The sequence below is a fragment of the Trifolium pratense genome, linkage group LG5 (genome assembly GCF_020283565.1).
Source record: "Trifolium pratense cultivar HEN17-A07 linkage group LG5, ARS_RC_1.1, whole genome shotgun sequence".
Taxonomy (NCBI): Eukaryota; Viridiplantae; Streptophyta; class Magnoliopsida; order Fabales; family Fabaceae; genus Trifolium; species Trifolium pratense.
In genome coordinates, this window is record NC_060063.1 from 51,721,762 (window position 1) to 51,748,128 (window position 26,367).

A 26,367-nucleotide genomic window follows, 5' to 3' on the forward strand; every position below is an offset into this window, starting at 1 on the left:
CATTTTCTTATTACACAAGTGATTCAAACTTTTAAAGTTCAAATGTCCATACCTGTAATGTCACAACCATTTCTCATCTTCAGTGATCAAACTTGAAAAGCACTGAAATGCAGAAGCTTGAAGATTCACTTTGAACGTTCTATTGTTTGACAATGGTGCTTTCAAAATCAATTTGTTCTGAGGGTCAAATACTTGAATGTTGTGATCTTTTGTGGAGTAATTGAACCCTTTCTCAAGTAACTGTCCAAGACTCAACAGGTTGTGCTTCATAGATGGTACATACAGCACATCAGTGATAAAAGTGTGATTAGCATTCTTCCTCTGAACCATCACTTTGCCTTTGCCTTCTACTAATATAGTGCTGTCATCTGCAAACTTCACTTTGCTTTTGAAATTTTCATCAAATTCCAATAATCAATCGCTATGCCCTGTCATATGGTTTGAACATCCAGTGTCAAGATACCATAGCTTAGAGTTATCACTTTCTGAATTTGTTGTCACCATCAGAAGGAAACCATCTGAATCTGAATCATGTTGTCTAGCATGATGTGCCTCATTGTCGAGCTTCTTCTTTCCCTTGCTTCTGCACTCAAAAGCATAGTGACCCCACTTTTCACAGTTGTAGCATTGAATCTTGCTCTTGTCACTCTTCTTTCCACCATTCTTACCCTTGATGAAACTGTCTTTCTTTGAAGATTCAGGTTGATCATGATCACCATTGTGATCATTACTGAACTTAGTCTTTCCCTTATGCTTATTCCATTTATTCTTTCCCTTTCCATTCTTATTCCATTGACCTCCATTTTTTGCATACAAAGCCTGTTCTTGAGTAGCTTTGTTGTCTTTCTTTTCTTTCCTTTCTTGCAACCTCTGTTCATGTGCTGCAAGTGAACTTTGCAACTCATTCACTGACATTGTAGACAGATCTTTTGATTCCTCAATTGCTACCACTATGTGATCATATTCAGGGTTCAAGGTTCTAAGCACTTTTTCAATGATTTGTACCTCAGAGATTACTTCACCATAGTTTTTCATTGAATTTACCAGAGTTTGTAATCTTGTAAAATACTCACCAATGGATTCTTTATCCAATATGCCCACCAGTTCATACTGTCTTCGAAGAGATTGAAGCTTCACCTTCTTGACTTTATCTCCTCCACCATGGGCATTGCTAAGTATATCCCAAGCAGCTTTTGCAGTTTTTGCTCCAGCAATCTTCTCAAAATTTGATTAATCCACGCATTGATGGATCAAGAATAAGGCTTTACTGTCTTTCTTCTTGACTTCTCTGAAAGCAGTTTGCTGATCCTGTGTTGCATTGGCTGCAAGGGTCTCATAACCAGTGGTGATGAGATCTTCAACATCTTGATAGTTGAAGATTACATTCATCTTCACACACCATTGGTCCCAATTCTTGCCATCAAGAATTGGAAGATTTGCAGGGAAACCATTGTTATTATTCATCTTGGAGTAAGAATGAATCAAAGGAAGAAGGGAATGGTTGAATGCTATGTGAAAAGGGAATTGGATCAAAACATAAAAGGCTAACTGATACCACTTGTTAGAGTGGAAGAAGAGAGTGAGAGAGAGGGAATAGTTTCATCAATGAGCATTGATTATTATTGATCTTAGAAATACAATTTATAGGGATACAAATTGTAGTGTGATACTTGGTTAACAAATAACCATGATTAGAGTAACTAACTCAAGTTAGTTACAAACTATCTAACAAACTAAAGTAGTTACAACAATCAAACTAATAACTAACTTGCTAAGCAAATAACTAACAAGTTGTTGATTGTTTTCACCAAGTCATTGAATTGTATTTCTCAACAATTATATCAGTAGATAAGCCCACATAAGTTTTAAATAAGTCAATCTAAATGGAACCTAGTATTTTAAGATCTTAATAATGATATGTTAAAAAATAAAGTCATTTTGAATATGATACACGAACTTTCAAAAAAAGTAGGGACTGAAACTGCAAACTAAAAATTTAGAGAGATCAAAAATAAAATTTGATATATTTAGAGGGACCAAAAACATATTCAAACCAAAAAACTAATAAAAAACTCTAGGATTAAATATGTTTTTAATCCATACTTATATGCGATTTTCTAAAATTGGTCCCTACTTATATTGCTGAGTGGACAAACGGAATATGCCACACAACACCACATGTAATGCCTCATGGACACATTTAATGACATGGCACGCCACATGTACATTTAAATTATTAACTAAAATGAAAAAAAAATATAAACACTAGACCACCATTAATTTCCTTCATCTTCTTGTTCTTAATCTTCTTCAATCTTCACCCGGCCAACACCTTGGTAAAATTGGAAAATGTTATAATAACTAGACATGGTTGTGAATGAGGCAAGACCTTGAGTTGTTCTTGATGTGCATTTGATGATATATCTTCAAAAGTTTTACTAGAAATTATTTTCTTTGTAATCCATTCATAGAATCTTGTAAGCAGAACTGAGAGTTAATTCACACAATACAAACATTTTTTTCAATTTTAAGGTTTAGGTTTTGATTGTTGAAATTGAAAAAAGTACTTGAAAATCAGAGGAGAGGGAGAAATGTGTTTAAGGCTTCTTCATGCATTGAATTTTTGGGTTTTTTTTTTTTGTTAATCAGTTTTTTGGGTTTATGATAGGCGAACACTCTGGTACACATATTATGTGGATATGTATCGGTATATGGTTTAAGTGGATGATTGTGATTGGTCCACAAAAAATATTTAATATAGAAAAATCAATAAATACTATTCATAAACCAATCAGAATCATTCACCTCGACAAATGTACCGATGCATATCTACATAATGTGTACCGGAAAATTAAATTATATATATATATATATATATATATATATATATATATATATATATATATATAAGAACTTTAATTTAAATCTGGTTTTTAACACATGGCATGGCATGTCAATTTGAGTCCACGCGGCATCATATGTGGCGTCAACGTGGAATGTTTAGTTTGTCCACTCAACAATAATTTAAAGGTAAAGATCAATATTAAAAATGGAAAAATTGTTAGGACTAAAAATCTAATAAAATTACAGTATGGACTAATTTAAAAAGTAGCATAAAAATAGGACTAAAATGATATTTAACCCAAAACTCTATACTAGTTATATAATTATGAAAATGTCAATTGCATGGTACAAAAAGCTTACCATCCAATTCTTTAGAGCATCTCCAATAAGAGTATCATAAAGAGTATCATAGGTTAATGATCCGTACCTTAATTTTTTTATTATTGGAGTTCTATGACTTGGCATATAGAGTATCAAAATTGATGATACGTACGGTATCTTGTTTAAGGTACTGTTTCATCAAATTAATATCATTAATTTTGTTATGAAATATAAGAAATAGTAATACTCCCTCCGGTTCTTATTATAAGGAACAATTTGGTAAAAACACACATACCAAGAAACCTTATCTTTCTTAATAAAAATTCTAAAATTTTACAATCTATTCCAAAACTAACCTTTGTGTATTAATTTATTCTTAGGGAATATGTCACTCTAATTAATGCATAACTTTGGAATGAATACAATTTAATAAGGGTAGAAATGAAATTGTAAGAATAAATTTAATGATTGTTTCTTATAAAAAGGACCAAATTTTTTTTCCAAATTGTTCCTTATAAAAAGGACCGGAGGGAGTAATATATAAGTATAGAGGAGAGAAGAAGATAAGAGAGAAAGAATAGAGATTGTATTATTCTCATCAAGGTGTCTCTTTACATGACAATACAAGTCCTATTTATAGGACAATATAATGGGCCAATGGAATGGGTCAATGCTTAATGGACATCCACCAAATTATTCATAACACTCCCCCTTGGATGTCCATCGAGGATATGCCTCGTTAAAACCTTACTAGAGAAAACCCATTGGGAAAAAATCCTAGTGAAGGAAAAAGAGTACATCATCATTTGTGTGTGAACTGCCTCATTAAAAACCTTACCAAGAAAAACCCAGTGGGACAAAACCATGGTTAAGGGAAAAAGAGTGCAGAACATATTTATATCTCCCCCTCATAAAGACAATTATATATGAGACGAAGAAAATCAAATAATCTTATATAGTTGTAGTAGTTGCTCAAAAGTTTTACTTGAAGCTGACTTTGTAGAAAGACATGTCTTATCTTCTTTATCATATAATCTTCTCCAAATATGTAGTTTGTGCGACATTATCTTCATGTTGAATCGTTGACAATAACTCTTTAGAAGAAAACTCACAAATTCTTGTATCTGATGAATGACACACTTCAACCAAATCACATTCTTGATTTATCTTCTATATACTCCTCAACTTTCCTCGTCATTTTTTTTCTTCATGATATTGTTATTGTTGTTTGTTTCATAGATCTCCATGAGTAATTGTACTTCTTCATGTGAACATATAGTTTGTTTGTGATCTATACCTTTACGAGGATTAAACAAATTACCTGCATATCTAAAATAACAAAATATATATTTGATGATATATTGACAACAAATAATAGGTCCATAATGTATTTGGCCCCAATTGAACTAAAATGTGGTACTTCAGGACCAATTAGTTCTTCATCATTTACTCGAACTCTAAAATATTCTTCAAATACTTATTTTGTAAGAAATGACAATATTTCAAGCTCTTAAGGAGTCTCTTGATGATATTTTTATCATCAACATAGATAGATAAAAAAATTCATTGCCAAATATTTTCTTAAAATGAACAAATTGTCATTTTCATATTTCTCACTTGGAAATATTCAACAAGAATATTATACAACATGCATATATATTGCTCGAGTATTTAAGGAGACTTATTCATGTTTATTAAGTCACATTTCCAATAGTTTGATATATGTGTCTCACGAAAATTAAATCCTTTTGGGATTTTCATATAATTATCAAGTGAGATGATTTTCATGTAATCATCATTATTAAGTGAGCCATTCAAATACATATACTAAACTTAATCAATTATAAAGAAGTTCTGAATTCACTTCAGGTGAATATGCCTATTGAAAATTAATGATAGACGTTTATCATTATTCTTTAATAATGAGTCAAACTTTAAATATTTGTATATTTTCTTTTCTCAAATAGTTTGAAATGTATGTCTCGTGGAAATTAAATCATTCAAGGAGTTTTATATAATTCACACTAACAAGTGAGCCATACAAATATATCGTGACACATTTGTCAAATAAATTGAATTTTCCATGTGTTAATAAACTTAATCAAGTAAGACTTAATCAAGTAAGAGAAGGATTTTGATTTCACTTCAGGTGAATATTTCTCTTCACATTCAATGGCAAACTTTTACCAATATGCTTAAATAAAAAAATCAAGCTTTTAATGTTTGTATGTCAACATTTTCTATTCACACGAAAATTAATTCGTATCTATCATGTTTTACATCTTTAGGTGTATGGACTGCTGGTCCAAAAATCTTCACTTTGCAAAGTGACTTTAATTACGTAGCAATTGCGTTTTCATTTAGACAATCATTGTCTATAATTCTCAATAGAATTTAGTTCATGATCCTCATTAACTCTTTTCATAAATAGCGCTATATTATATATAAAAATATCATCAACGTTGACTTCTTTTCGGTTCCATCATATTTCATTCATGACATAATTCGTCAAGATCTCTTTATTATCATAAATTTCAGGTACCTGAGAAGTTCTTCTGGAACTTAAAACTCAATTATGTCAAATACTCTTTTGAAGTTTTCATATCCTCACTTGGGTCATTTTCTTTTTAGCTCCTTTTCTTATTTGAGAATTTCTATCGTTGGAACCGACTGATCTACCACACTTCAGGGTGGTTAATACTGATTTGAAAAATAAGATTGTCCAACAGGGACATCCATTTTGTTTGGAGCATTAGCAGCTAATAGTTGATTTCATAAATTTTGCAAATGATTTATATTTTGAACATTTGATTCAAACTATGAGGATCAATGTGAGATAATAACATTAATTTATTTCAAGTGATTCATTTGAACTTCTGGTTCATATTTTTCAGCTGCTTATTCTCCCCCCTAATATTGGGAAAATTAATTCATCACTTGAAAATCAGCCTATAGGGCTGTAAATAATTCTCCAATTTTTGGCTCAAGATGATTTATAATAGATGAAGATTCATATCAAATACATTTTCCCAATATTCTTTAAGAACCGTTTAAATGCATTCTATTGGAGCAATTGCACATACACGACACATCCAAAAATGCTTATATGGAAATCATGTTTATAAACAAAGTTCAAATTGTAAATTAGGGGAGAACTTATAATAACTAGTTGGCTTGATGCGAATTAGTATCTCAATATACATGTTTGAATGTTCCCAAAATATAAATTAGAAGTTATGATCTCATAAGTATCAGTCATGTAATTACTTTAGACGTCTAAAGAATGGATCTTCTAGTCCATTTTTTGTATGATCATATTCTATTTGATATCGATTTCAATTGACATACGATACTTATCAAATATTTTCTAAGAATTTAAAAAATGAGATCTTAGCAAAACTATTTGAGAAAACAAACTCACAAACTTCTGGTTGTGAGTAAACATGTATGTGACCAATTTAGTTGATGCATCAATTCAAGTCACAAAATATCTAAATGGTCAAAAATCTCAAATTATAAATTTCTTTTGGGAATTAGTAACCGATAAAAATTACTAGAATGAAGGAACTTCGGGCCCTTCAATATATATTTATAGTATTTTTTTTTCGCATCATAATAAATCCGGGATGACCCAACCGGTATTGCCAACAATAAATTTAATATGATATGTAAACTTCTGGTTTACAATAATTTGTGCTTCAATTGCATTATTATATATAAAAGTGTAGTATAAACTTCTGGTTTATAACTTTTTTATTACACTTAATTTATCCAAAATATGTGTAGTAATATATAGAGATATTCAACATCTCTTCATTTCTTGTTTCCATATTGATATTCATAATATGAATGACAAGAAGATTAATACTTATGCAATCAATTGTTCTGCAAATCAACATCTCTCTTATTATTGGGCTGAATTATTACTATTGTCATTTATGTCCGTTTAAAAACGTTTCATCATATTAGCGAGTGAATGCCCTTACCAATCATTTGTACATTTATATAAATGAGATCCAAGCAAACTTCAGGTTGCCACTCGAATTCTTCCTTGCAAATGGAGCCAATAAACTTTGATGACTTTACAAGTCATCTCAAATAGCCACAAATCAACTGCAAACCAATATATAATAATAATAAAAAAAACTCTAATAATAAATCAATGCAAGGATAATTTAATATTCAATTGTCTTAATAGTTCCTCAAAATAATAATTTCAATAACAATTTGCAAGTGAATATTCAAATAACAAGACAATATAAAATTTACAAAATATTTACAAATATTCATATAAATAACATTTGGTGTAATAATTATCGTAAAAAAAAAATTTGGTGTAATAATTAACAAAATTGAGCCTAAAATAAATTTCCAAATAGAACACTTTAACAAAATAATTAACATTAGTGTTACAACTTTTAAAGTAAAAAAGAGTTTCTCATATAATATTTTAGGATCAAATCGTGAGATTAATATAGTTTAAAATTATATATGATTCTCAGTTCTCACATTCAATCAACACCAAATATTTAAAAATTTCACAAAATAAATTCAAATTCCATAAACCAAGGATATGATATTAATATCAAACAAATATTCTTGAATTCTTGAATTGAATATATAAAAAAAATATTCCGGGTATAAATTATAATTAAATTTATTTCCAAAAGAAAAAAGATATGATTAAGGTATGAATTATAATTTTAGTTCCAAAAGAAAAAAATATCAATTAAATTGATTTATTATGGAAGAAAAATATTTTCTTAATAAGACATAATTCATACCTTAAGCATTGTAGTAGCTGAATTAATTCATAATAACACATAGTACAAAGTTATCGTATAAAATAAAATGAATAAAGTATTAAGTCATGCACACCTTTTATTTTAGTAACATTCAAACTTAGTATATGAAAGTAACAGGAAACATCACAATTGTCAAAAATAATATAAATAAATAATCCCTTAATTCAGGATTTAAAAGGTCAAGTTGATTTCATCTTGCAAAAATCCCAAAAGTAATAGGTAGTATCACAATTACAAAAATTTGGCTAATAGAAATCACAAAAGAAATTAAACGATATGATATTTCAATTGATATTTGAAAATTTGTCAAATCAACTAATTTTATTTTCAAAACAAATCATTTAATTTCAAATGAATCAAATCATGTAATAAATTGAAAACAATAAAAGAAAGAAATAAAAGGCATTCAATTGTTTTCAATGAGATTGATTGACCAAATTAACATATGAATGACATTTTTTTTTGACGGTACATATGAATGACATATGAATGTATTAGTAGTGTACTAAATTATTGAATTCTTCTGGAATTCACACGGAATGGAATTCACACGGAATGGAATTCACACGGAATAATCTTGAGTTCTTCATGAACTACCCTTTTGAATTCTTAGGAATTCATAGAGAATAATATGAGTTCTTCAGGAACTATGCTTTTGAATTCTTCGGGAATTCATAAATTAAATCTGTATGGCCGCAAAAACAGTGCGATTCATGCTACATGCTTTTGTGAAATTTACTTAGCAATTGAATTTTACAATTTTATCCATTGAGTTCTTCAGGAACTATATAATAAATCACTATCAATTTACAATCCTTCAAGGATGTATGAATATTGAATTCATCTAGAATTCATTGAAGAGAAAAAGAAGTTGTTTTATTAGTTCTTCAGGAACTATATAACACATAAAAATATTTTTGATGTGCAATCCATTAGGGATTCATGGTGATAAATGGTGATATTTCGTAAGTTCTTCAGGAGCAAAATTAATTTTTTCTAAGTTCTTCGGGAACTAAGATTATGAATTCTTCGGGAATTCATGTATTAAATGTCTAAGTTCTTCAAGAACTAAGAATAGGTTCTTTAGGAACCAAGATTATGAATTCTTCGGGAATTCATGTATTAACTTTCTAGGTTCTTCAGGAACCAAGATTATGAATTCTTCAGGCAAAATTACACTACAAGTCCTTTATCTTATTTTTTTGTAACACTTTGGTCCTTTATCTTTTTTTTGTAACACTTTGGTCCTTTATCTTTTATTTGTAACACTTTAGTCCTTTATTTTTTTTATTTGTAACATTTTAGTCCCTTTTTTTGTAACAGTTTGGTCCTTTATCTTATTTTATTTGTAACACTTTGGTCCTTTATTTTTTATAAATAAATAAGATACGGATCAAAGTGTTACGAAAAAAAGAGATAAAGGACCAAATTGTTACAAAAAAAAGATAAAGGACCAAAGTGTTACAAAAATAAAAGATAAAGGACCTGTAGTGTAATTTTGCCAGTTCTTAAATATGTTTATGTTCTTTTGGATGATCGAAGTGTCGATGTTTCACCATACAGGTGTCGGTCACGAAGCATAATGATGCTTCACCAGACTATTGTCGGTCACGAAACTCAAACAATATCAAACATCCAAGATACATATTATAAATAAATAAATAGTTGATCAACATTTTATGTAATATTAATGATCAAAGTGTTATGCTTCACCATACAAATGTCGGATATCACGAAGCGTAAACAACATTGAATCAATTAAATACATAAAGAAATGATGCTTATTTATTTATTTAATTTTAATTATTATTATTTGATCTTTATAAGTATACAAGGTTCAAACGATTCATAATCATATAATAATCAAAAATAAAAACTACTTGTGATTTCATAGAATAAGAATTGCGTACCTCAGTTGGTAAGCTCGTGCTGATAACGTGTTATGAAATATAAGTAATAGTAATAATATATAAGTATAGAGGAGAGAAGAAGATAAGAGAGAAAGAATAGAGATTGTATTATTCTCATCAAGGTGTCTCTTTACATGACAATACAAGTCCTATTTATAGGACAATATAATGGGCCAATGGAATGGATCAATGCTTAATGGACATCCACCAAATTATTCATAACAAATTTCAGTTATAAAAATAAATATAAAAGAGGTCACTTGCTAATAATGTATGATACCCAAATGATATTACCATAGGAGCAAAATATGTATGAGTTGCATAAATATTACATGACAATGTATGGACCACTTATTAGTAATATATGATACCCAAAATGATATCACCATTAGAGATGCTCTTAGTAATCTAAATTCAGTCGAGACATAAAAACAAATATATCAAATATTGCTTAAATTAGAGATCAAAATTATATACTCGTAATTGATAATTGAATTTTGAATTTAATTTGAAATTAAGAATTTTATTTTTAATTGAGAAATGTAAGTGTTAGGAATATTAATTAAAAAATATATAAAAAGTTAATATATTATTAACTTTAAATTAAAAGAATGAATTTTGAATATTAGATAATTCACACACAATTGGTTTTCACTCATTCTCATGAATTAAAAATGACTTTAGTCATGTATTTTAATAGCAAATAACATCACCAACTATATACCAATCGAGATATATATATATATATATATATATATATATATATATATATATATATATATATATATATATATATATATATATATATATATATATATAGTAAAGAATAATAGATCTCTTATTTATTTTTATTTATTCATGCATGTCATGTGAGAATAAATTTTATATATATGATTGAAATACAAAGTGATTGTAAATTTGAACTCTTATTATTTTATTATATATTTATAAAACCCTATTACACTTATGTATCTATTATTTATTAAAAATGGTCAGTTGGCTAATTATGTCACGTTCATCCTTGTTGGTGAGTGTTGTATGTATGGCTATCAAGACATATGACTGCCATAAGTTATAGGGATGGCTCGCCAAGCCTACCCTCAAAATAAATAAAAATTATGTATCTATTATTTATCATAATTTACGTTATAAAGCTAGGAGTACGAAGAGGAAAAAAGTCCCACATTGCTTAGTTTCACAAGTTCTAAAGCTTGAGGTATATAAATAAGTGTACAAAAGGAATTCAAAGAACAACATTGGGCAATGCTTAATGCACATCTTCATTGATGGGCCACTGTTACTTTCCAAAGTGTAGACAATGCCTAAACGCAGTTTTAAATTTTAATGCAGTGTTAATATTTATAATAATTATATGCTGGTTCGCTTGGTTCGCCATTTTACGTGAATTCTTCACGAATTTGTGTGAACCGAATTCGCAAAAGCATTGTGAACTGGTTCGCATGAATTGGTTCGTGGTTCACAGCTTGAGTGGACAAACGGAATATGCCACACAACACCACATGTAATGCCTCATGGACACATTTAATGACGTGGCACGCCACATGTACATTTAAATTGTTAATTAAAATGAAAAAAAATATAAACACTAGACCACCATTAATTTCCTTCATCTTCTTGTTCTTAATCTTCTTCAATCTTCACCCGGCCAACACCTTGGTAAAATTGGAAAATGTTATAATAACTAGACATGGTTGTGAATGAGGCAAGACCTTGAGTTGTTCTTGATGTGCATTTGATGATATATCTTCAAAAGTTTTAGTAGAAATTATTTTCTTTGTAATCCATACATAAAATCTTGTAAGCAGAACTGAGAGTTAATTCACACAATACAAACATTTTTTTCAATTTTAAGGTTTAGGTTTTGATTGTTGAAATTGGAAAAAGTACTTGAAAAACAGAGGAGAGGGAGAAGTGTGTTCAAGACTTCTTCATGCATTGAATTTTCGGAGTTTTTTGGGTATATGATAGAGGAACACTCTGGTACACATATTATGTGGATTTGTATCGGTATACGGTTTAGGTGGATGATTGCGATTGGTCCATAAAAAATATTTAATATAGAAAAATCAATAAATACTATTTATAAACCAATCAGAATCATCCACCTCAGCAAATGTATCGATGTATATCTACATAACCGAAAAATTAAATATATATATATATATAAGAAATTTAATTTAAATCTGGTTTTTAACACATGGCATGACATGTCAATTTGAGTCCACGCGGCATCATATGTGGCGTCAACGTGGAATGTTAGTTTGTCCACTCAACAATATTAAAAATGGAAAAATTGTTAGGACTAAAAATCTAATAAAATTATAGTATGGACTAACTTAAAAAGTAGCATAAAAAGGACTAAAAAGATATTTAACCCAAAATTCTATACTATTTATGTAATTATGAAAATGTCTATTGTATGGTACAAAAAGCTTACCATCCAATTCTTTAGAGCATCTCCAATAAAAGTATCATAAAGAGTATCATAAGTTAATGATCCACAAGTGGATCAAATGAAAGAGGAAGCTCCAAAATCTAAGATTTATGATACTCCTTCTTTTTTGCACTGCTTCAACATTCACCACAAACGGATCAAAATCACAAGAAAAAAATCAAAAAATGATTAAAAAAGAAAAAAAGACTACACTTCATATCAACGCCAATTCTGCAAATATAGATATGAGAGAGGAAGCTCCAAAATCTAAGATTTATGATTTTGATTTTTGTTACCACTTGAAATGGATGAGAATAAATTAGTGAATTGGTTTGATTTTAAAGGTTTCACAATAGCACGATATGATTTTATTTTGGGAATTTGCGGATCAGATGATACAGGAGTTCATATTTTTTTATCACCCAACCTTAAAACCAGGCGAAAAAAGTTTTGGCGGTGAGAATTAAAGGGGATACAATTGAAGTTCATCATTTTTCTATCACTAAATAAAAAAAATTCACATCGATGTACACAAAAATAAACTTTATACATAAATTCATTAATTTTATTATTTTACTATTTTTCGGCCCCCGGTGTGATAAGCTTCCGGATCTGTTCTAGATACACATGAAATTAATATTCCAAGAGATATTTCCAATTTTCCATTGCCAAAACGGTCGCTGCTTGGTATTTTGATTTACTCTGTAATGCCCAACTAACGGAACACATATGGAAGTATGATGGAAACACAGCCATCTATTATTATTTTATTAAATGGCATAAGTGATAGTATAATCCATAAAAACAGTAGGTGGTCTAATCGATATGCTTGATACTTCGTTTTTATATCAAGATTGAATCATCCTTATAAAATCAGTTTGTAAGATGAGTGTTATATTTCTTTATGAACTTTTACTCGATTTTCTATCTTTTTTATATGGGACTTTAGTTTTCACAATAGTTTCATCCGGTTAGATTAATCCATAACTTAGTTTTTTTTTAAATTACCCAATAAGAATATGTAAACAAAAAAGTTCAACCTATTCTCAATACCTTTTCAATTGTCAACTCAATCCATTTGGCAAACAATCTTTGTCCTTGAGTTGTTGACCATGTCTTTATACACTTCATTTGGTCTCATATATAAACAAAAATTGTTTTATCATCATGGACCGAATACATAAGTTATTAAATAAACCTGAAAAATGAATCTTTAGTTACATGACAAAAATATATGTCAAAAATCAGCAGTAATGTCATCTAGCATTAGGTAAAAAAAAATGTATGATCATCATATCTACCAACACATTTAACAGTCAAAATCAACCAAACCTCCCCCCTATGGGACTAATGTCATCTATTTGGCAATGCAAACAAACATAAGCATACAAAGACACTCATGAATGATGTTAGCCTTTGGACACTCTTGCAAATTTTATATATCCCTTTGAAATACTCAACACAATTAATTATTAATTACTATTCATGAATCCATTCTTAATGATTCTTAACAAGGTCACATACATATACATATATATATATATATATATATATATATATATATATATATATATGATGAATTAGTATTACTAGCTCTTACTTTTTTTAGTTTCAAATACCTCTCTTTAATAAAAACACATAACTGTTGAATGGCCTCAAACTTGTGTAGCTGCCGGTGCTTTTTCATCTTCGTTGTCTTATCAATCTTCACTGTAACCCCAGCAACATCTCAGCCACAAACCTCAGATTCATGCAACGGAATATTCCTGTCGTACGCATATAACAGAGGTGCAAAGCTACCGCCGAACGTGTCTGATCAGGTGGAGCAACCGTACCGGTTTGAGTCGACACTAAGAGTGCTCAACAATGGACTCGTGGAGCTGAAGTCTTGGAAGGTGGTGTTATTAGAAATATAGTTAGTTAATACTAGTTTGTTATTAGTTACAGTAGTTACTAACTAACTCTATATTTCAAATAGGTATTCGTTGGGTTTCGGCACCAAGAGTGGTTGGTGTCGGCGTCCAATGCAGTCCTCGCCGACGGGAGAAGCATCCCAAGCGCAGTTGGGAATGGGACCATATTTGCAGGGTCTTCAGTAATTGATTTGAAGACAGCAGCAGAAACTGCAGGCGACTTAACGCAGATGCAGGTTCAGGTAGAAATGGTGGGGACAACATTAGGGGTTGCGCCACCAAGCGTTCCTATGCCTTCTACCATAAACCTTGCTAATGATGGATTCGTTTGTGGTGAACCCGCTTCTCAAGGTTCGTATGCAGTAATGTAATATGGTGTCTAAATTGATACTCCCTCCGGTTTTAAATTTAAGCAAAAAGTCATTTTGTAGATTCATTGAATAATAAATGGATATGAGCTATAATATAGACCAGATTTATCCATTATTCAATGAATCTGAAAAGTGACTTTTTGCTTATATTTATATCCAGAGGGATATAACTATACTCGATTTTAATGACTCATGACACTTCTTCAGGGAACAATGAAACTCATGTATGTTGCAAAAGTGATCCCAATTTCAAGACAAAAATCACACCAAATGAAAAATTTCTACCTAGACAGAATGGTGATCTTACCATAATGTATGATGTGATCAAAGCATACAATTCCAATTATTGGGCAGAAGTAACAATTTCAAACCATAACACTCTAGGACGACTTGACAATTGGAAATTAAGCTGGAATTGGACAAATGATGAATTTATCCACACAATGAAAGGTGCTTATCCATCAACTATAGATTCTTCAAACTGTATTTTTGGTTCACAAAGTGAATTTTACAAGGAACTTGATTTTTCTAATGTATTGAATTGTGAAAAAAGACCAACAATAATTGATTTACCTCCAACAAGGTTCAATGATACACAACTTGGTAAAGTACCATTTTGTTGTAGGAATGGTACTATACTACCACCACATATGGACCTTAGCATGTCAATTTCAAGGTTCCAAATACATGTCTTTAAAATGCCACCAAATATCAATCGGTCAAACCTTATACCGCCACAAAATTGGGAGATTAAAGGTGATACGATTAACCCTGATTACAAATGCGGCGCCCCGATTAGGGTTAGTCCTAGTCAATCTCAAGATCCAACAGGGTTACCTTCAAACATATCTTCAATTGCAAGTTGGCAAGTTGTGTGCAACATAACTACAAAGTCATCATCAAAAAGTGATTCTCCTAAATGTTGTGTCTCATTTTCAGCTTATTATAATGAATCAGTTATTCCTTGTAATACATGTGCATGTGGATGTCCTAGTAATCAAGAGAGAACATGTAGTGCTAATACACCAGCTATGTGGCTTCCATCAAAAGCACTTCTTTTTCCATTTGAGAATAGAAGTGAAATAGCACATAAATGGGCTAGGTACAAAAATTTACAAGTACCTAACCCTATACCATGTGGTGATAATTGTGGTGTGAGTATAAATTGGCATGTAAACACAGATGATAAAAAAGGTTGGACTGCAAGGATCACAATTTTTAACTGGGGTGAGACGGATTTCGCCGATTGGTTTGCTGCGGTGCAAATGGACAAAGGTGCAGTAGGTTTTAAGGAAATGTATTCATTCAATGGAAGCTTATTAGAGAAATTAAACAATACAATATTCATGCAAGGTAAGAAAGGATTGAACTTTCTTGTAGCAGAAGCAAATGGGTCAAACCCTCAAAGAGATCCGAGGGTGCCTGGGAAACAGCAGTCGGTAATTTTGTTTACGAAGAAAAAAAAGGATGAAATCAATGTGGCTGGTGGTGATGGTTTTCCTAGTAAAGTGTTCTTCAATGGGGAGGAATGTTCTCTCCCTTCGGTGTATCCAAGCAATGGTTTGAGGAATGAATTTTCCTCGGTTACTATTACGATCCTAATATTGTTGTCAATCATCTTGATGCAACAATGGTGACATTGTATTTATATTTTGGATGATTCGTTGTTGTTCCAAGTTTTCAGATTTGTGTAAGACGATATAAACATACAATTTTTTTATGATAAACTACCTAAGCCTGAAATATTCGCATAAACTAATTTCTATATTTTGAACAATTTAAACTCAGATATGAGCTAGCCAATTGCATAATGATGATTAGATTCATGTGGCGCACCAACTATTTACATTGGCAACTACAATTAGAAAGAGAACTAACATGATCTGTTATAAACCGGAATGTTGTCTAAGGAATATCCATCAAAGTCAAACTCATTTTCAAGTGGACCAATGCCTCCGTGCTGCGAGAACAGAAAGATAAATAAATTGATTTGTCTATAAAGGAAAACTAAGGAAACATAAATATTTAGAGTCAATGGAAAGGAAGAACCAACCTGATTCAGAAATGCACTCATGAGATCCTCTTGACTGAATTGATCAGAGAAAGGGTTAATCTCAGAGTTTGTATCCAGAATTCTTTCGCTCTTAACCCTTAATGAATTGTCAAAAAAAGGTGTATTGAGGTGTTGACCAACATTTTGAAGACTACCTTGACTCATACCATCTCTATTTTGTCGTGTCTGTTGGATAGAGTGAAAACCACCATTGCCTAAAATCGGCGGCGAGACATCAATGCTGCCTTGTAAAGGATTTGCATGTTGAGAAGCATCATATGACAGGCCTGTATTTGCTAAGCACCAATTGTTGGACTTCTGATGAAGTTCATTAAAAATATCATAACTAAATCCACCTGATTCTTTAATTCCCGAAGTAGCTTCCGCATGAAATGCACCTTTTGAACTGCTACTGGATGAACCCGGAGTGCATCTAAGAGGGAAACTATTGACTGATATTCCATTTGCTCCTGTAGGTTGCATTGAAGATGATGGAAACCTTGTAGTATGAGAATTGATATTCTCATTTAGCATATGACCTCTTGGTTGAGACTGAGCCATCTGCATCAACCAGGGGCTTCTCTTTGGAGAAGAAGCATTGACTCGCGTGTTCGTGCTGCTAAATGATTGAGCAGATTGATGGAAATTGGCAAACTGTTTTGGCTCCATGTTGATAGGGATCCCGTGAAGAAAGTTCGTCGGTTTAATGCTGCTCATATGTTGCAGTTGTCCTTCTCCAAATCTTAGTTTTGAGTTCTCAGAACTGAAAAGTCCTGCCGCTTGAAGCTTGGCTAGATTTTGAGGCGAGAGGTGGCCAGAAGTTGAAAGAGTTTGAAGATCAATTCCATTTATTGGCGTTGCCCCAAATATTGACTCTTGTGGATTCATGAAGGGGTTGTTCAAGTTACTCTGCTGCTGGGAAACTCCGCTCAACCGTCGAAGATACAAACGGTATTTCTGTACCAAACAAAACACAGATGAAAAAAGTTAGCTTCTTCAATTAATATCATTGATGACTGTAACTCTTAGAATTTGAGTTGGGCCTAACTTAACCCTTACAAAACCGGTTGGTGAGGATTGTCCACCACTTATAAACACTTTTTTAGGCCGTGTCTCATCCAATGTGAGACTATTAACGGTAACAAAAGTGGAAGTATGATAACAGCAATTCCTGAGTCTCTCCGAAAGTAAATGTAACACGAGTCATTATAGTGTCATACCTGAAGATGACTAGCAACGTTTTCTCTAGTGAGCCCAGGAACATTCATCATTTCCATAATCTTTTTAGGAACAGCCTCTGCACATGAAAATCAAATTGGAAAACAAAAGATGAGGCCTTTACGTTATACATAAATCAACCAGACAAACAGAAGTATTTGATATACTATTATTAGGTAATTTTTTGCGCGTAAGATGAGACACCATTGAAAACAAAGATGAAAGCGAACATTCTTTGCAAGAACATAACATAGTTGAGGGATACATACTGTCTAATCCCAATTGATTCACAACAGCCATAAACTGTTGGTGGAGCTCAATAGACCAAACAACTCGTGGCTTCTTTGACGTGGAAGAATCATCCCTCTCATCTGTTTCATCTTCCTCATCCCTCCTCTTCTTTGACGAGCTCTTGCCTTCATTAGCTGAAGATGAGTAATCAGCATCACTGGACACCTTTTTTTCTCGATCTCTTTCATCTAATCCACCAGATTGCTTCACATCCTTCCACTTATTCGTTCTCTTCCTAACCACATGCTGCCATATATTCTTCAAAGCCTCAATTCTCACCGGTTTGATTAGATAATCACAAGCACCATGTGTCACACCTTTCATTACCACATTTTTTCCATCATCAGCCGACATCACTATAAACACATTCACACACACAATGTCAGTTAATGTCAATACTCAACTATGAAGCACAGACACTCCTCAGATTAGGCGTGTTCGTGTATGTGTCTGTGCTTCATAGATAATCAATGCAAATCAATAAAAAACAATGCTTACTAATAACAGGAAGATCCATCTCCAATCCAATATGTTCTAAAAGTTTGAATCCATCCATATCAGGCATATGCACATCACTTAAAACAATGTCAAACCCATTTTTGTTCTCTCTAAGAAGTGATAATGCAACCTCGGCTCTCTTGCATTTGGTAACTGAAAATTGAAATAGACCCAACAAGCAAAATAGAATCAAATGATGAAAAACAAATCTTACACAATATATTCAAGTCTCATACTTTCATTTGAAATCTATAAAGCACATACACTCCTCAGATTAGGTGTGTCCCAGTGCGGACACCACACATCATCATGTCATTTTCTCAAATTATTACCGGTGTCGACGTGTCAGTGCACGTGTCGTGTTCAGTATATATGTTCGTGCTTCATAGTTTGAAATATATTCCAATAGTTGGAAAAAAAAAGAAGCAATTTTTTCAAGTTTCAAACAAATCTGCCATTAAAGGGTTAAACCATATCAAAAGCATAATTCAAAAGAAAGATGGTTGCAACTTGCAAATAAGAATCTAAAGAAAGAAAAAAAAAATGAAATGGGTCAGAATAAAAACAACTCAATCAAACTTCATAACAAAAGGGTATTGGTAATTTGTATCTATAAGAACATAACAGTTGAAAAATGAAGATAAAGTTAAGATTTTTAGTGCTAATTAATCAAGAAGACATGAGCGTTAGTGAAACAAAGATGAAGATTGAAACCTTCGTAGAGGCAAAAACGAAGCATCCTTTCAAGGATCATGAGACAGGTTGGGTCATCATCGACAACAAGTACACGGAGACCCGCCGGAAACTGGTCGGAGATGAAGTTGTCGCCGGAGTTTAATGGTGAAGTTGAAGTTGGCATGGAAACTTTGTTGTTGTTGCTGAGTTTCATGGTTTAGAGATCCAACAAAAAACAAAGAAAACACAACACTTTTGTTTTGTTGTTTTTCACATGGTTGAAAATGTGTTGGAAGTGAAAATTGATGATTTTATGTGGAAGAAATGGAGAAAAGGGTAATCTAATTTAGTTTTTTAGTAGAAGATAATGTTATTGTTATTTATACACCTAGTGAAAAAATACTCTGTAGGTTTGATGCTGTCTTGATTCTTGAAGCCTTATTACTTTTGCAAGTTGACGTTGATGTTTTTTTTTTCTTGGACATTTTGGGCTTTACACATTTGTTACTTTCAACCGTCTGATTTAAATTGACAGTTAAGATTATTGATATATAATTTAAATTATTTGATTATAAATTAACGGTTGTAATCAATTATTGTGTTTTGCTAATGTAGTTAATCTGAATTAGATTTGAACTCGTTATGATAATGATGATGAGTTTGATCTCTGGCTCATCTAGTGTGTTTTAAAGGTTTTTTTTTTCCTTATAGAGGTTAGTCATTTGCGTTTCACTTATATTTATAAGCCTTTTTTTTTGTCAATATGTTTAACCATCAGAATTTAACTTTTAAAGTGTTCAAATGAGCTTAGCTCAGTTGGTAAGCGACATCACATATTATAAGTAGTGGCTAAAGTTCGAACTTCATGCATTCCACTTATATATCTTTAAGGGTGAAATTTCTTACCACTAGGCTACTTGACAAAAAAAATTTAAGCCTTAAAGTAAATAAATGAAGAATTTCGAATTCGAATATCAATTCATGCATATTGTACCATAATGTCTTTACCGAGTGAGATATGGAAGGAGAAATCAACTTATTTTATACTAGTATTTATCAGCTAGTGTAGCTGTTAATATTTTTTTGTTAAAAAAAATATTTTTATGTTATTTCATACTAATATTTATCAGCTAGTGTAGCTGTTAATTTTATCAATTTTTACAAATTCAATTTATTTATTTAATTAACTATAAGTTTATCCTTTATCCACTAGTTTATCAAATATCTACTATCTTTTACCAAACTTTTCTTTAATTCTAGCATAATACTTGAAAGACTGAAATGAATTAATCCAAAATATGTATAATACATTTTATAAAATTTTAAACTACTATTTTCATCTTTTTAAAATGATGAAAGTTGAAACAAATATTGTAGATAGGATTCTATTTTGGACGAATTATCTGAAGAGGATCGCTTAATCGTAGCAAGAGCACGAAAAATTGAATGTGGTGCATCTTCGGATAACTATGTCGGGGATACGGGTGAGAACCTCATCAAAACAAAATTGCAATTAATATTTTAAAATATGCTTTCTTTTTATTTTGATGTATTAACAATAATTTCGAGTAACAATTATACAGATATAAATTCTCTATTGAAGTTGAATCTCAGCTCTTAAATCAGATCAATACATTTTATAGCGTTAATTCTACATTAACCGTCTGTCTTGACTGCATAAAATCCATATTCCAATTAAAAAGATAAGCAAATAAATCCTGAGATGTACTATGATGTGTGGACCCTAATATTGAAGGGTACTAGAGCCACGTGCAAGGACAGGGAGGGATTTTAGGTTGGACCACTATACAAAACAGTAATAATTGGCCCATTCTGACGAGTAATACCATAAAGTGTTATAATCTCATAAATGTGGATCAGGACATTTTCGTTTTGGTCACTAAAAATAGGCCATGAAGGAAATGTGTACAAGTTTATTATTGTAATAATTTGCACATTTGATGATAAATCAGCACATACCTGCCAAATACATATTAATGATCATTTCAATCTGATATAACTACTACTAACTGTCAAAACAAATTTCTCATAGGTTCTCTATATAAATAATGTTGTATAAATTTCTCATTTGAGTTTTTTAGGGAAATTTTGAGATTAATGCAAGAAAGGTCTTAATCCATATGGGTTAGATTATTCTTTTTTTTTGGTTACAATATGGGTTAGATTATTCTATTAAGCCTAATAAAGATGTTGTCATCAGCTAAATGATAATAAGGGTAATTATGCTCTCAAATTTTTTATTTTTTTTCTAATTCTATAGTAACTAGACTTACATACTATAAATATGAAGAAGTGAAAAATCTGATATTCGAACTTTAACTCCTTTAATAATGTCTTTAATTGCTACCAACTAAATTATCTTTACGAAACATTCTCATAATTGTTATTTATCACCAACTATCTCTGCAATTCTAAATTACATTGTTGTTGATTAGTCTTGTTTTGAAAATATATATATGCTATATTGTTTTGACGAATTTGTATGTATAATTAACCTACATGGATTTGTGTGATGGTGAAAGCTTAAATTTTTGAAATGTGTTACTTTCAATATCTCATATTCGAATTCTCCTAATGTCATATTCGAATAAAGCTCTGACTTTTCATTGACTATTTTTTTTTTTTGAACGACAAATATATTATTAATAAAAAATTAAATCTCTACACAAGATGAATATAGACCAATAAAAAAGGAGTTACAAAACAAATGTGTCGTATATAAGCAGAAATCATTTAACTGAACTATTTACTAATTAGCGGTTGAACTGATATCCCTCATATAATATGGAATTAAAAATAATAGCAATAATCATTTAAATGCCATGTTCTTTGAACTTGATCTAAATTTACAATGTGTCCATAAAATATGTCCTTATCTAGGTGTCCTTCCAGTTAGGACAACATAATCATTCACTTTTTTCTTTGCATCATCTACTCAAGTGGTAGAATCTTAAATTATGATTGCTAAAAGTCAAAAACCTGGCCTTATTGCAGTTACAATATGGTGTAAGTGTTGTGATATACCGCTGAACTATAAGCTATACCCAGTTTTGTTTAAGCAGAAAAACAACAAGTACATCACATACATACACAACTTCATCTGACAGATTCTATGAATAAAGGGATTTAAATAGCGACCCACCAATGGCTAATGAACTTTATGTTGTTGTCTTTTAAGTTTTAACAGAATTAACTTGTTTTGTATATACATAATTTCTCTACAAAGAAAATGAGAAGTATCACTAAAACTCACATTACATTTTTTTCCTATCTATAGGCAAAGTGACATGTATGAAACTCACATACACAATTGCAAAGTTTCGAATTCGACCTCGAATGAAAGTAGCACCATTCGAAACATTTACAGGCCTTATTATAATTTCACCCCCCACCCCACCCCCAAGGCTCCCAGACAGCCCTAAAATTTCATAGCTACCATGCTATAGAAGCATGTTTTTGCGATTTCAGATTATAGAATTTGAACTTGCATTTTTGAACTTTACAATCCAAACCAATATTTTACAGGAAACAAAATTATATTAGAATGCAAAATTAAAAATTACATAAGCTAGGGTCGACCTGCCTAGAATACAACCGGTTCTCTAGATGCCAGTGTCCTTCCATCTTGGAAGGTGGTTGGGAGAACGAAGATTCCCAAAGGTTAAGTAATGGATTCGTCGAAGGCTACCAAAGGTCCTCCAATATATGGTAACATGTGCTCTTTCTTCATCTTCAATTTGGAAAATAACTCCTCGTACATAACATCACATAAACTTCCACGTCAATTAGTATCCGGGATACATCGTGGTTGTTTGTGGTGGTTAAAATTATGAGGGGTAGTTCCTTGTTGGGGACTCCATCTACCAATTCTTGATCTCCAAACTCTAGGATTATGATCTCCTTCCCGGCTTGGGGTCTAACTCAGGCGTCTTGCATTTGATGATGCTTGATGACTCTTCGCGTGGAATGATTCCACCTGAGATGGTGGATACAATATGGTGTTGTTCAGAGTTTTCAGATCTTGCCATTGGAATTTGTTGCATCGAGATGAAATGGGTAGAGATGGTGAATTAGTGAAGATTTATGGGGAAAATCTTCCCCACAGACGGCACCCTTGATCTGAATAGGCAGTTTGATGAAGTTGGTGATGGTGATGGCGAGCTCAAGTGCGATGGGAAGGGTACATGTAAAAATATTAACAATAGCGCTCAAGTCAATAACTGCTCAAGATGAGAGTGTATGAAATGGGTGAATCGTGTGTACGTTGAGAATGAGTGCACGTGCGTATATGTAGGAGAATGATGGAATAATTGTTTCATGGGTCTCACTATGAGAGTGGAATGGGGAATAAATATCTCTTGATAGAGGTCATTTATCCACTATGGACAACACATCATAAGAATATAGTGATCTTGTAAAGGTGTCATTTATATGTTCTGAGTGAGGTATCTTAAGGATGACAGATAAGGTTGTTGGGCTTGAGATACAAATGGGCGACCACCTTTATGAGTGTTGCCTAGTCCGGAACAATAATATAATAATGTTGCAAATTTTTTAGAGCCTAAAATTTTGCATACGGTATACTCTAAAATAACAACAAATCTTAATTAATGATTTTTGGGCCCAAATTTTTTAAACGGCCTAAATTTTAGAATTGACTTATATTTAGTTTTGGACATATATTTTTGAAAAAAAATATATTTATAATTTGAGAATTAACATATATATCCAAATGTTAATTCTTTTACGAATTTATCTTCTTTTTTTGGACAATTGACTTTTTATAGAGTTGACTATTATTTTTACTCGTCTAGAGAATTGACTTTATTTCTTAATTTGTCTTTTGAATTGAAACATATCCTTTTATATTTATTTTGATTTCCTTTAAATACCACCATTGATTCACCACTCTAACATGCAAATATTCCACAACCCTTTTTTGTGTCTTTTACGTACCTCAGTCATGGCTATGTCTCACTCTTTCATTCCTCTGGTCTTTTTCATATTGTTGTTGGTGTAAGCCCTAGAGGCCAATTATTTATAATTGCATGATACTTGTATTGGATAATTTACTTATTAAATAAAGGCTTTTTCTTTATTATGTTTATGTGTTAAATAATAATAGAGTCCCTAGAATAGTAAGTTCATTGAATGGAACGTTAAGTGTGACTTAATCGTGAGATTCCATTAAATATAAGAACACTATTCTTAAACATATCCATAGTCAAGCTTTATTGTGAAATGGGATAACGTTAAAGCATAAAGACTATTATGTTGGTAGACTGATGATCATATCTCACTGATCATGGATAATGAGTTATCAAGTCTTCACATAGATATAAATGTTAAGGGTAACTTTATATCGGATTGACCCACCATGAGAATACTACATAGAGTGTTATGAAATGTCATAAGTTTTCTCATAGTGATAAAAGGTGTATCCCACCCTTCGACCTGAAACCACCATGTACCCTAGATGCAGGAGTGTAATACCTTGTTGCCATTCAAACGTTATCCGTAACTGGATAATTATAAAGTTGGTTGATGGGTATCCCACGAATCATGCTGAGGGACATGAGTGACCTAGATGGAATTTGTCCCTCCTACATAACGGGAGATATGTCTATGGGCCCAATATTGAACTAGACAAGGATGACATACTATGCCTTGTGTTCAATATAGACATGTGGGCAAAAGGGTAATTGTGCACAAGATATTTATCACGGAAAGGTTAGTCAGATCACGTGACATTCCTGTGACTTGGGTAACAGTGATGTGTTGCTAGATACCGCTCACTGTTTATAATATTACGATTAATATTATTGCCAACGTCATAAAAACCTACAGGGTCACACACATAAGGACAGTTAAGAAGGAAAAAATAAGTAAGACTTATTGCGGGGGTGCAGTTAGTGACAAACGGTTATTGGGCTTGAGAAGCCCAATTTCGTGTAAACTAAAGACCTCATAAGAAACTCTATAAATAGAGCCTTATGAAGTTCAGTAGTTATGTTTTTAACAAACCCTAACCGAATTTAGAGAAATTCTGAATTTCTCTAAACCCTAAACCGCACAAAATTCCCTCAGCCTTCATCCAAGAACAGCTAGCACTGTGAGATCGAAGGTTCCTGTTCGTGTGGACTAAGTGGAGGTGCTGCAAGTGCGGTGCTTGTGATCAAGAAAGGCGGCCACAAATTTGTTCTTCAAAGGTAATATTCTAGACCTGATCATGCTCATTCACAAGAATCCATTGATGGGAAATTTTAATTTTAAAATTCCGCTGCGTTTATAAAAGTGTTTATGAATCGATTTCCCAACATGGGTAAGGTGATCAATCATGGTGTTTTATTAATTGGACTAATGTAATAATAATAAATTATGTGTTTATTGTTATTAAAGTTGCATGATGAATGGTTATGGCCTTAGTTCTTCTTTTCGTTTTATTTGGGATTTTAAATACGGCCTGCGTGTCGTGCCTCTCTTATATTTTCTTGATGTAATTTCTTTTCTCATCTCACTCCCTCGTATGAACACGAGTTTCTTATAGTGATGTAATATAAGATTAGCAAATAGGACAGGAAGAACAGCAATGAAGATCTATCTTGGAGAAGTATAGGTCGTTCTTAGATATAGCATAGGTTCTCTCATTGGCTTGAGGGAACAATCACGCTAGGGGCCATAACCATATCATTTTATTATATTATGTATGTTGATGCATGTTATGTATGGAGTGACGTCATTGTATGTAAGCCGTGGTAAGGTGAGATCAAATTAATTATAAAAGCCCTCAAAGGAATTAATATTAAGTTTTATCGCTTTCCAACGAATAGCGCCCTTCAAGATCAATATTGATCAATGTACGTAGGTTTTGCCAACGCGAAGTGCATTGTCAATATTGATAAGTTGCGGTGAGGTAATTTATTTATCCAATCGCTATTTAATGGGTCTAACTTAACTAAAGAAAATATAATAAGATTATATGACTTTAGAAG

General features: G+C 31.7%; 3 protein-coding genes across 3 annotated transcripts; 1 reads left to right on the plus strand and 2 right to left on the minus strand.

Moving 5' to 3' along the window:
* Positions 1-60: 60 nt before the first annotated feature.
* On the minus strand, positions 61-1,464 carry LOC123886874. The gene is made up of 3 exons (XM_045936148.1): positions 1,285-1,464; positions 464-1,215; positions 61-385 (listed from the first exon to the last, which is right to left on the minus strand). The coding sequence occupies exons 1-3, from the start codon at positions 1,462-1,464 to the stop codon at positions 61-63; spliced, it is 1,257 nt and encodes a 418-aa protein (XP_045792104.1).
* Positions 1,465-13,984: 12,520 nt separating this feature from the next.
* LOC123885640 (COBRA-like protein 7) lies at positions 13,985-16,396 on the plus strand. Its single transcript, XM_045934933.1, has 3 exons — positions 13,985-14,230; positions 14,314-14,599; positions 14,827-16,396. Exons 1-3 carry the CDS (start codon positions 13,985-13,987, stop codon positions 16,254-16,256), a joined length of 1,962 nt encoding a protein of 653 aa, XP_045790889.1. The 3' UTR covers positions 16,257-16,396.
* Positions 16,397-16,410: 14 nt separating this feature from the next.
* LOC123885641 (two-component response regulator ARR2-like) lies at positions 16,411-19,768 on the minus strand. Its single transcript, XM_045934934.1, has 6 exons — positions 19,394-19,768; positions 18,680-18,832; positions 18,160-18,537; positions 17,893-17,969; positions 16,673-17,629; positions 16,411-16,579 (listed from the first exon to the last, which is right to left on the minus strand). Exons 1-6 carry the CDS (start codon positions 19,566-19,568, stop codon positions 16,493-16,495), a joined length of 1,827 nt encoding a protein of 608 aa, XP_045790890.1. The 5' UTR covers positions 19,569-19,768; the 3' UTR covers positions 16,411-16,492.
* Between the last annotated feature and the right edge of the window lie 6,599 nt (positions 19,769-26,367).